This window comes from Chelonoidis abingdonii, chromosome 3 (genome assembly GCF_003597395.2).
Source record: "Chelonoidis abingdonii isolate Lonesome George chromosome 3, CheloAbing_2.0, whole genome shotgun sequence".
Lineage (NCBI taxonomy): Eukaryota > Metazoa > Chordata > Testudines > Testudinidae > Chelonoidis > Chelonoidis abingdonii.
The window spans coordinates 182,268,954-182,281,907 of record NC_133771.1 but is presented as its reverse complement, the minus strand read 5'-3'; the positions used below and the strand labels follow the sequence as shown (position 1 = coordinate 182,281,907).

Genomic DNA, 12,954 nt, shown 5'->3' with positions numbered 1-12,954 from the left:
CCTGAGGCGGAAGCCGAAGTCAGAACCTGCCTGCCCAGGGCTGAAGCCCTCAAGCTTTGGCTTCCACGCCCCTAGTGGGCAGGGCTCAGACTTTGGGTTTGGCCCCCCTACCCAGGGCAGCAGGGCTCAGGCTTCGGTCCCCTACCTCTATTACTGGTAACTTTCTTCCCATATCTTTGCTTTCCATCATGTAAATCACAGTACAATATGGCATGTTGTTTCTGTGCTTTCCTGTGCTCTTTATTCCAGGATGGACTCTATGCCCACATGTTTCCTAGCATTCCTGTCACAATACATAAGCAGGAAGGAGACTGGGGTTTACCATGCCCTATTTCCTTTTTATTTCCCAATATTTCCATTTCTATGTAATGACATGGTGATGTCTTGCCTCCAGGCTGGTGGATGGGCATATAAAAGCATGATTGTGTATATCCTGTTATGAGGTGCTGTGGAGTCACGCTACCAGCACCTGACCTCTGCAAAGATACCTGCTGAATCATCAATGTCTCGTCCCATGAGAGTGGAAGAATAACTCACCCACTTTGCTTCCTCTTTTGGCATCATTTGAATGGTTTCAAAAGTTAAATGTACTTGCACATTATTAGAGTATTTCCTATGTTTCTTTAAAAATACACTCTCAACATGTTTTAAGTATGGGCCTGTTCCTAAAGCTTCTGCCATACAATGAACCATCTACAGGATTCTAGGGATACATGGTGTATGTTCTAAAATGTGTCAATCTTGTTTTTCTATAGATTTCTGCCAAACCAGCAGTCAAGGAGTTCGTTAAAAAATCCCAAAGAAATGAATTCAGAAGATCCAGCATTCCCCCAGAACAGAAAACTCCAGTCAGCTTTTCCACAAAAATATGACTAAGTTCCCTGCAATATCCTCAATGTCCTTCCCCAACACCTAGAAGATGGATGGCTGACCCCTGAAACACACTAGAGAGAGCACTAAAACACTTCTGGAAATATGCACCCTCCATGCTAGTTTATAGTTTATATTATACTTACTTCTCTTGCTCAAGTCAAAAGTGGTAACATCTCTCAGAAAGCATTGAGCTGGTCAGTATATACTAAATTAGAGTTGTCATGTGTAAGTCACAGCTGTCAGGCTAAAACAAGTATCTGTTTTGTATAAAAAGTCTGAGAAAGGTGTGGTTCTGTGGCTTAGGTACAAGGCTGGGAGTCAGGAAATCCTGAATTCTAATCCAGGCTCTGACAGTGACGCCTTCTGTGAATCACGTAACCTCTCTACCTCAGTTTCTCCATATGGGGAAAGGGGAAAAAATAATAGTTAATTACCTCTTCCATAAGGCTGTTGTTAGGATTAATTGGCCAGTTTGAAAAAAGGACTTTGAACATGAAAGGTGTTACATTCTTTCAGCAATGAGTATTATAGTAAATTAAAACACCCAAGTATTTCTGCTGAGTTTTCTTTTAGTTTGATGTCCTTTATTTATTGTTTACTTGTTTGGTTTTGTTCACATTCAGTTTAGACATCAAAGCATTTCAGATCAGGACTCCTATTTCCATATTAATATTTAACTTTGCATATATGCCTCCCAGAGGAGACAAGTCCACAACTAAGTCTAATGACAACAGCTATTATCTCCTCATTTGGAATAGCTAGAAGCTGATGCGCTTCACAATAGGAACTTCTGCTTTAAGAACTCTGCTACACACCCAAGAACCCCAAGGTGCTTTTGGCTGGTTTTTAATTCTAATCTCTGAAAGGCTTTGCAATTTATTTTGTTAATTGTCTACATCTGAGACATTCAACTAAAACGTCTACTATTACATTACGTGGATTACAAGAGATGTTCTTAAGAGTATTAGACAGGTTCTTACACATTGAAAGGTTTTACACTTGCACCACCAGCTGAGTCACCCATAAAGGTTTCTGAAGAAAGCAGAGAGCTTTTTTAAAAAAAATCTCTCTCATACATAAAGTAGTTAAAGTTCCTTGTTAAAAAGATTTGAAAAATGTATAGTCCTTGTAAATTAAATACTACAAGTTCTTAAAGGAGTGATCTCTAAACATGCATAATTCACACTAATATGATTTAATTCTAAGCTACTGGAAGATTTATAGAAATTAAAAGTCTTCACATGCATAAGGATAATGAAAATATAATTTGGCTCATGAAAGCTTTATATGTATCTTTATATTTCAACAGTGTAGCAATTACTGGTGCACTTTAGACCACTGGAATGGGTCTACTCAGAAACTGAAGCTAGTGCAGAATGCCAGGGCCAGTTCACCAAGAGGAGTGTCATGCTAGGAGCATACTACACCAATGCTCTGTGAGCTGCTTTGGCTACCTGTGAGATTCCAGCTGTTGGCCCTCGCCTTTAAAAGCTCTAAGTGGTTTGAAACCCAGTTACTTGAGGGACTGCCACTCTCCCAGTGCCATGATGTCCTGGCTGCAGTCAGCAGAGGGATTGAAGCAGAGACAACCTTACTATAAAAGAGAGAGAGCTGCTGGCAAGGCAATCTCCACGAAGGCCGTTCCACTTTGGAACTTGCTTCCCCCATTGATCTGCCAGAGCACAGATATATGAACTGTGCAGTTAAATTACAAAGCCCATTTCTACTCCTAGGGGTTTGGAAAGGAGGTGGTTTGAAGGAGAGGCTTATATTACATACATACACACACACACACCCCCCACACGGCTGGAGCCCTGGGGTGTTTGCTATGTATTTACCTTTAATGGAATGAGCATTCTATCAATTGTTATATAAGCAAATGAGTTGCAATTGCTTATTTTAAACTGGATTGCTAGTAAGCTGTGATATTAATTTTGAAATTTAACAGGGAGGAGTCTGTCCTAAATTTATGTATTTAAAATGTATATATAAAAGCCACTCTATATAAAGCTGCAACAACTTCAACAACTGTCTTGGTTACACACCAAGGATTTCACTGCGAACATGTTAGAGGGAATCAGAAAGCAGAGAAAAGGTCACAAATAAGCACCTTAGGAACAATGAAAGCTTTTCTCCATGTAGCAGTGGGAGAGTTGCTAGAAAAACTGAAAAGGTATTAATCAGAAGTGGCTATAAATCCTCTGGAGTTTTGCTCTCATAAAACTCCTCAGAGAAAGTCTTGAAGGAAATGCAGGTCAAAGCCCAAAAAAGCTCTTGATCAGAGATTGCTGGAGGAAAATCTTCCCAGATGCCGTTTAATAGGCAGCAATCACCCCAGGAGTGGGAAAGCCAAGTACGCTTGAAACATGGTTGCAGTTCCTAATAGGCCTTGTCACACTTAAGGCACTGCAAGCTCCATCCAACGAACAGCTGAAGCTGGCTGGCGATTCATAAAGCCAACAGTTTAAAGTTTATTATGATGAAAGCACTTAATGACAGCCATCGCTAGGGGCCCATCATTTATAAAGCTGTGCTGAGTATTAGACATGTAGCATGACCACCAATTTTATGTCACAATTGCTACCATAAAATGACCTTTGGTGATTTTTGCTGCATGTGGTGGACAGCTCTTCTTTCACATTAGTGCTCTGTGGCTTTTCTTTGCAGACTATTATGCTGTCTAAAGCTTATTTGGCACTGTCGTGAGTCTCAACCCTTGTTATTACCCCGAAGGCTTGTCTACAGAAAAACTCTCATGTTCTATTACGGCACTCCAATAATTTACAGTTCTTACCGTCCTTAGTTAGTGTAATAATTTAGTGCACATATTCCTTTATTGTTATTCATTTACTAAAAGTTCTTCTGTTTCTATACACTGCACTAGACATCTTACAGGGGGTAACTAAAATATGCATGTTCCCATATTACCAGATATGGATAAAGGGTTTTTATTTTTAATTGTCAATTGAAAAAAACGGTAAGCAAAAGCAGTCGATAATAGTTGTTCTGTGAGAAATCTCCTTAAAATCTTAGGTATAAATTCTACACCTTGCACAAACATGGAACGTAATTTCAGTGCATAAGCCACATACATACATTTGCATGTGAACAATATTACTTAATTACATTTCAATTTTTAAACCCACTTGGTATACTTAGAAGGTGTTTAAATATGCTAGCACTCTACTGTCCTAATGTAAAGCATTACCAGTAAAGTGGTCTGTCCTTGCTACAACACCTTTAAATTGTATATATAATTTTATAAATGATATAAAATCTTTTTCTAGTCCATGAAAAAAAACACGCTAGCATGGCACACTGCAATTTTGGAAGGATTTAAAATATGTGATTTCTGCTGGTACCTACTGTATTGGGTTTTACATAAAGCTTTTTTCAATAAGGTAAATTGTTACATGACAAACTCATCTTCCACCATTATCATCTGCTGTTTGTGTTTAACAACAGGAGTCCTGGTCTAACAAAACTGTTGTAATGGCTGTACAAATTACTCAGCTGAAAGCTTTTCACCAAACCAAACAGTATTAATCAGCAGTTCTTATGAAGGTGCTAATTAAAAACAATTTTCTTCCTCAGTCTGCAATACTAAGCCATCTTCATTTGCACAGTTTCCAATATAGAGCTACTGTACACACTCACACTTCAGGGCCTCTATTAACTATTGAATCTCCTATTACCTTTTTTATTACAGTCCTGTCTCCCAAGTTTACAGGCTTGTTGACATTTTAGAAGTCACAGCATGATATGTTTAATCATTTTAAAAGTACATTAATTGAAGTAAGAGAAAAAATAACAGCCTCTTAGAATTCATGTGCTATCAGGGCACAGAGCAGATAGAATGCTGAAATCTATTCTTTGCTAGTAACTTGGCATGCTGAAACAAAATTTTAGAGCTAAATGAGAAATATGTCTAACACAGAGCACCCTTGTGGTTTTGTTTTAATAAACCATCTTTTACCATTGTTATTGCATTGATTTAATATCAGTATCAGCAGAAAAATTCAGCAAATGTAAGTTTATTTCTTTTTCAAATATTTGTTATTTATCAGAGTCCTATGCTAACAAATGTTGCTGTTCCACCGTTGTTGGCCACAACAGCTTTTTGTGTTTTGGGGCCTTTGCATCTGATGAGTTTAACCCAGATTCATGGATTCAAATGTATCTTCTCAGGCTGTGGAATGCCATCTGGATTACTGTTCATGCATCTTCCCTCTACCTTCCACACAGATTACACTCGCTAAGGATAATGAAGATCCAATGTCCCTGTTGGACATAGATGGCAAATGTCCAGCGCTGATCCAGCCCTTACAATGTGTTAGGCTTTTTGGCAGTAATCCAGCAGCTGACTAAGCAAAAAGCTTGAAAAGGCTAAATGTTTTGAAAATGAAAAAAATGTTTTAGGAAGTTTGTTATATTCAGTTGTTTGAAGAAAAACCACTGGTCAGAGAGGAAAGGAATCTCCTGGTTAAGACGCAGCCCTGAGACTAAGAAAATCTGGGTTCAATTCTGGACTGTGTCACACACCTGTGTCTCTGTAGCTTTGGGCATGTCACTTAACCTCTATGTACCTCAACTCCCCCATCTGAAAAATGGGGAATAATGATATTTTCTCTCTCTCTCACTCTTTATTTATTTATTTAGATTGTGGACATGTGAGTGTATAGATTGAGTCTTTAGCTTTGTACAGTGCCTAGCACAATGGGTCCACGCTCTTGGTTGAGGCCTGTAAATGCTCTCGTAACACAAACAACAACAATGAAATCTAGCATTGGAAACCAAGCTTGTCAATCTGTTAAAATAAGTTGGTCAATTTACGACAGGCCTCAGGCTGTTGAAATATGGCAGTGAAGAGCTGTCGCGATCTTAATCAACCATTGAATCTAAAACCAGAATCAACAAGTACAAAATGACAAATTCTGCCCCCACTAATTCTGAGAGAAAAAACCTACCAGATAAGGCTACTCTTCACAGAAATCACTTCTACAGGAGCTTCCACCTGAGGCTCTCAAAGCACTTTGCAAGCAATAATTGATTCAGCTTAGCCATTCCTCATTCCCCATTCTTAAAGATAAGTAGAGGGAGGGACCAAAAGATGAAGGCTAAATCGTGCATTTACAATTTGCCCCATGTAAGGGGAAGAACGTGGCTACTACTCTCTTGCTTCAGGGTGAAATGCTCAAGGCCTTGGCAAGTAGCAGATAGTTGCTTCGCCCTCATGCTAAATCAGTGGTACTGGTTGGCACAAGTGGAGAAAAGCTTCTGCCTACTCCCTGCCCTTTGGTTCAGGGTCACAGTGAAGGGAAGCTGCAATGGGCATGAAGCACTTGCTTACCCATACATTGCCACGCTCAAGGTCTAGAGAGTCTGTAAAGGATCTTACTCCCCCTTCCCTCCCAACACAGCCATGTCAGCCAGGCCACCCTATATGACCCACCCAAGCTACACAGGAATTCTACAACTGAGCTGGTATCAGTTGTAATGTTTCTTTACTCCGAGACACGTGCCTCATCCATAAGACCATCCTGCCTCACAAATTCAGTATGCTCCCCTCACTTAAAGCTTTATTTTTATGTTCTATCAAAATGTTAACAAAAAGATTGGCATCATAACCTTTCACGCAGGTGCCCCACCCCCTGGTTTGAAGTGGTTTCCAGCATCTCCCAAGTTTACAGTTTCGTTCAATGGCTCTCAGCACCACCACTGTGCAAGTTATTGAGGCACTCCTTCTTTCAGGTACCTTTGTCAAGATCTCCTATGCAAATACAGATATATTACATATTTTGGACGAAATGGACTTTTCTTTCATATAAGCAGCTATTGCTTTTCTCATTTCATAGTCTATAGATTATAGCTGGCTGCCAGGGAATACAAAAACAGTCCCATTGCAACAGATTCTAATATGACAAGGATCAGTCATTTTAATCTGATTAAGGAGGAAAAAGCGATCTCAATCAGAAGTTCATGATATATGTAAAGGAAAACTTACATCAGTCTAATGACCGCACTGCACCTTTAAGTGGGAGGTAGTAGGTGGAGTTTTCTGGCTTGCTGGGGAAGAGGGAATAGTGCTTTATGGCTGGTAGGGGAAGTGAAGCTCAGAAGGGGGCGTGGGTCAGTCCTGACTCATCCCCAGAGACTGGAGATGAAAAGGGGCAAAGCTGGTGGGAGAAACTCCTTTTTCCCAAGTCAGGTGGAGTAGCACCCACCCTCCATCCTCTTGGAGGTGGCAAAATACCAGGTTTGGTCAGGACCTGCTACGAACATCACACTAGCTGTTCCTTTCTCCAGGGGCTAGGAAGGAATCTTTCCCTTACCATCAGATTGGCCAAGGTGGAGTGGGGCTTTTTTCGCCTTCCCCACAGCGGGTTCAGGAAGGGCTTTGTTATGGTGAGTAGGGAAGGGAGTTAGGCTATGATGTTGCAACTCACTATGTAAGTGTGGGGCGGCTGCCCAATGCGAGTACTTCACAGGGAAGGAATACAGTGATCATATAAATGGCCTGGTAAAAGACTTAAAGGAGGTGCTGGTTAAAAGAGTGGAACGGGGGGAAGCAGGAGCTCCTCTGACTGGTACGGCAGGGAGCCAACTCCCTTTCTTATAGCCCACCTTAACTCTTGTTCAAGGGGCGGGAAGGGGAGGATGGTAAGGTCAAAGGCTGGGGCACCTGGATGGAAAAAGAGAGGTGCCTGCAGAAGCCTTCCCAGGTAGATGTTGAAATGATCACGTAGTTAGCTACACTGCACACTTTTATCTGCTGGGTAGTCCCAGACCATATCAAGTGTCTCCTGTCCTTCTTTCTGTGTAGCCGGAAAATGTTCCCATTGGCTGCCAAAGAAGATAACATAGGAATAATAATACTTAGCATTTATACCATGCTTTTCATGTTCAGATTGCCTTACAAACATCAACTATGCAATCCTAATATTCCTTTAAAGAATGAAGCAATCTGTATCACATTAAAAATACACAGAGTATCAGAGGCCATACAGACAGCAGTTAAGGCAGGACACGGACACACGCAGGAGTTTGACACATTTATTTTTAATAAGCTTATTTTGGTGATCTTTAAGCAGAGATCTTTAGCATCTTAATTAAAAAAATCATTGGCTTCTTATTAAAATGTCAGAAATCAGAAAGTTTTTGCAGTCAACTGTACCTTCTAAAGACTGTAAATCTGAGAGATGTCCTTTAAAAAACAATATTTAAAATACACACACACGAAACCCCTCCAACTGTATACCTTTATAGTACAGATTTTGAAATGAACAAATATTTAACCGAATGCTGATTATCAGTGGAAAATTACAAATTAGGGGCCCAAACCTATAAGCTTTTATGCACATGAGTAGCCATACACACTGGAGCTCAATAGTGAGTAAGTGTTTGCAGAATCAAACCCCAGATGTGTTCTTTGGTAAAACTCCATCAAGTACATTCTTAAAGGAAGATAGCCAGTACCTAGTGCAACACCTTGTGCTAACACTACAGACAGTTTTTTTTTTTTTAAAAAGCAATAACTATCTGTTCATTTTAGTAAACCTGCTTATTTCCTGGAGGAATAAACAACAAAATATGCCATTTCCAATTAAAATAGTTTTATTTCTGGCAACTATTTGTCTTTATTAGATTATATTGTAGAGAATATTCGCAAGCCCTTCTTACAAAGGCAGACAGGATCTACATATTTTCATATTTCACTGTGTCTTTGGGTTTTCTTTGTTGGTTACAACAATTTCCTTGTATCCATTCCTTAGGGAAAAATGTCCTTTGCTGTATGTCCAAACAGAACAAAAACCGATGAAAAGCGTCTTTACAACAGCCTTAAACTATTCCTAAATGCTCCTTATTTCTTATCAGAAAATATTCTTCTATCAAGAGTTTGAACATGAAACCCACAACATCCATAAAGGAGATCTACTGCTGAACTGCTAGGATAAATGGCTGGTTTGCATTGTCCCTGGTCTTTATCTAATACGAGAATAGACTGCTGTTTTATCAAAAGAGGAATAAATTGCTGTTATTGTGATGTTAGCCCATCACTTGGCATTGCAATTCAAGTTTTTGTGAGAAAGAAATGTATGATCTAACTGCGACTTGACCTATGCCTTCTGAGATCCATCTAGGTGCTCTAATGGAGCATAAAAAGCATTGAATACAAGGACATGCAAACTGGTGGTGAAAAAATTTGTTTGAGGATAGTAAAGAAGAGAAAAGAACTTGTATAAGCTAGTGGTTTACATACAGCTCAGTTTGTTAAATGTGAGAGGAAGAGAATTGACCAAATGGAATTGTTTTAATGTATTTCAATAGGAATCTGCACATTTAACCATACTAAGTATCTGACTGTGGTTTTTTACCATTCTAAAAGTGTTTTGGTTAAAGAGATTGTGCAGGATTCCTTAAAGATCCAGCTTGCTATTTCAAGAAATCATTAGAACATTTTATTAAACCATTAGAAAAGAAGAATATGATCATGTTTCTTTGTAGGACAGCTGTCCTTTCTCAGCGCTATATTAAACATTTACAAAACATTTGAACCACAGAATATCACAATACACACCTAGTTTGAATAAGATGATTGTTTGATTGCATTTAAAAGAAAATTCCCTAGTTGCCATAGCGTTCAGAATGTCTTAGGACAAGATCTATTTTTAAAGAGAGGTTTGTAGAACAGCAGCAGTTAGATTTTAGTCCTGATAAAGGCTCACTTTTCATTCATAGTCAGAGCCTAAATGTGCTCTTCTTGTACCTAACCAGATAATAAGCACTCAGCACACTCCCCCTTCTTGACACAACACACTGAGACTAATCACACATAATTGGAGAGGAGGAGCACAGGGCTGGGCAAGCTATTGTGTCCAAAGGACAAATGGTCAGTTTATGAGGCTTTTGTCTGATGCATAATTTCTTATATATCTACAGTGGAAAAAACTACCCTGTTGAAAAAAAAAAAAAAGGGAAAAAAAGAAATCACCAAAACAAGTCAGAACATTTCAATTTGGCATAGATAGAAAAATCAACAGGGAAAATTCAAGAAAGGCAAAAGAAAAATCTGTGAGGTGATGTGTGCACTTTTTAAAGATCTTGAGGAAACTATTTGCTTCCTAAGTGAATGAGATAGCGTTAGTACTTTCAACGGGTCAAATACAACCACAAAGCATATGATGCATGTGTTTTCAAATACAAAGAAATCACGTTTAGAGAGATTAACAAACATGCAAGCTGAAAGACATGAGAGAGAAGGAAAACTAGCTGCAGAGCTTTGTAAATATATACATATCATTTTTTTAAGGTGGAAATATAATTGAGAAAAATAAGTTCTTAAAATGACATACAGAATGTCTCACAAGGTTTCCTCACTGCAATAAATGAAACACATTTTCCTTATCATATTTTATGATAGCCACTCAGGAAAAATAAATCACACACACATATCATTAGTTTTAATTTGTCCTTTAGAAAAATATTTCATCTTCTATTCATGTTTGGTTAAAACAAGAAGAAAGGGGTAATGGATGTTTTCATCATATGTATCTTTTTCTTCTCTTTTCAACTGCAAATAAAAAATGGAACAAGTAAGCAAACCAGCGTTAACACATTTTTAAACTACTGACACATAATTATGTTTACTTCTTAGCTAACTATATTTCTTAGTGTGAGCAATATTACAACTGATTAAACAGCTTAAAACAGCCAAAAAGCTTAATGTCAAATACTATCACAGTTACAGGATTGTATATCAAAATATTTATCACAGGTTTGTAAGTGCATTTTTTCCAACTGAGGAAGAAAGAAGTGGCATGATGCGTATAAAAATGTCTGAGTTATATATTCACAAATTAATGCATTACTCAATTAATTAAATTAGATTCAAATGAGATTTAGGGTCTGACTTAAATCCACAAAGCAAGGACATTCAGAATGAAGGCTGAAACTTCATCCTTAACCTACCCCGTAGTGCCTCAGTATTGCAGCAGATTTAGTATTTAAGATCACCAACTGTTTGGGGACCCCTGTAATACCTTGACACAACAGGAAGGTTTATATGGGCCTAAGCCATTTCAAAGGCTATTATGATGCTTCTGATGTCTTATATATTAATGATGTGCAATTCAAAAATTCTTTTACTAATACAGAATTATAGCAGCACCAGTAATTAGAGTAGAACCGTTTGCACTGCTAGGGCTAGGTTATGTGAGCACTTCTGATATATACTCAAAATATTTTTTTTTAATTATAAATGTGTGTTAAGACAGTTGACTAGAATGGCTTATTCAGCTAAAGTTATTCTTGTAAATACATTTAGAATATATAAATACATATTATACTGATAAATGAACTATTCTCCCATAAATGATTCTCCCACAAATATTACTTTTTATAAGGTTTTATAAAAAAGGTATATTTTTATCATTTGTTTAAATACAATGTCAAAGGGGAAAATGCAAACGTGCATTTAATACTGACACAAATCAAAAAAACAAAAGAAATACCAGCTTAAAGATCAATACTGTTCTTAATCAACATTGTTATGCCTTTTTTCCCCATGGAATGAATTAAGGATTTTAGTTGGTCTATGTCACATGATTACTAAAATTATTTCACCAAAGGTCTATTTCATATCATATTCTTCAACTATGATGTGTCTCAGTGTAAGCTACTGTCCATTAGCAATTAACACACTTTTCCTTTTTCGTAGTGGAACATAAAGCGGATCTATTCTTTAAATTCTAATCCACCTTACTAAGAAGTGTTTGTGTATAATTACTAAAGTAATGACAATCTGTTTCCCAAGATCTTTAACTTTACCACAGGTGGTTCACTTTGTTTGCACAGGATTACTCATCAATTTCACAGTATCCTGGTAGCTTTTACATCAGCAAACTATACATTTTATTCAGAGCATAGAGCTTTATGAACTCCACTATTTCACTGAGATAGAAATCCAGCAAAATTAGTCAACAGATTTTCTTTAACAAAAGCAGAACGAATGGGATACATCTGCCAATTTCTCTCCCTTGAACCTCTCTCTTTTACTTGTTGGAATGGAAAAGGAGCACCCAAATATATATTTGGACTAGGGGAGGATAGTACAGCTGAATAATTTCCTGGAGGAAGGAATAGGTAAATATTACTATTTCTATGCACTTCCTTTAGACTACTTTTGTGTTAGTTGATCCACTTAGCTACATCAAGTACAGTAATACATATGATGGAGAATTCTCTATACAGGAAAGTCCCCAAAGTAATATATAGGCTAAATAAATCTTGTCTGGGGATGTGACAGAAACCATATGCCCCCATGCTACTTTTAACCTGGATTCTAGAGTGACCTCTGGTGGCCAGCATAGAGGATCCATTACAGTATTAATCAGAGTCCAGATGCACCTAAACTCTCCAGAATAGACAGGGATGCTAAATAAATAAATAAAAAGCCACACAGAATATATTAAAACCTGTCACACAGTATAAGTGGATCAGAAATGTAATGTTAGAGTACTAAAAACACATAACAAAACAGTTTGAAAATACCTGTTTCAATATGAAATGTTATGCAATGTAAGAGTAATTCCATTTACCAAGGTTGCATATCTGTGCCCAATTAATGATAATAATTTTGTGAAATGAAAAAGCACCTTTTTATACAAATGAACAAAAAGCAAATTGTGAATAAAACAATTTTTCAATTTTGTAGGCAAAAATAGTGCCTATGAGGACTGAAATAAATTATATAGCTGCTATTAGTAGCATTATGCTTTACCTCATAATTGGATGTAACACGCTCAGCCCTACAGGGTGAATAGCAGCAGCCGGAGTGGAATTCATACTGTTTACCCTTTACAGTATCCACAATCATCAACAGCACACCATACAGATTATAAGCACCAGCCACTTGTAATGTGGCATTTTGAATAGATAAGCAGAGGTGCAATGTGACCATTCTTTTGACATAATGTTCTGAGCTCATGTCGCAGCCTTTCAAAGTCTTTTTTCATTATATACTCAACAATATAGTTTTTAGGAAGGAAAAACTCCTTAGACTTTGGGGAAAAAAGTGATTGA

The 12,954-nt window shown here is 37.8% G+C and overlaps 1 protein-coding gene across 2 annotated transcripts in view; it reads right to left on the bottom strand.

Moving 5' to 3' along the window:
* Positions 1-7,912: 7,912 nt before the first annotated feature.
* Positions 7,913-12,954, bottom strand: part of CAMKMT (calmodulin-lysine N-methyltransferase) — a 375,471-nt gene continuing 370,429 nt past the window's right edge. For both annotated transcript variants that reach the window (XM_032774926.2, XM_032774934.2), the window contains one exon: positions 7,913-10,444. In XM_032774926.2, the coding sequence (XP_032630817.1) occupies positions 10,367-10,444 (78 nt within the window). In that variant the 3' untranslated portion in view covers positions 7,913-10,366. The remainder of the gene's footprint in view (positions 10,445-12,954) is intronic.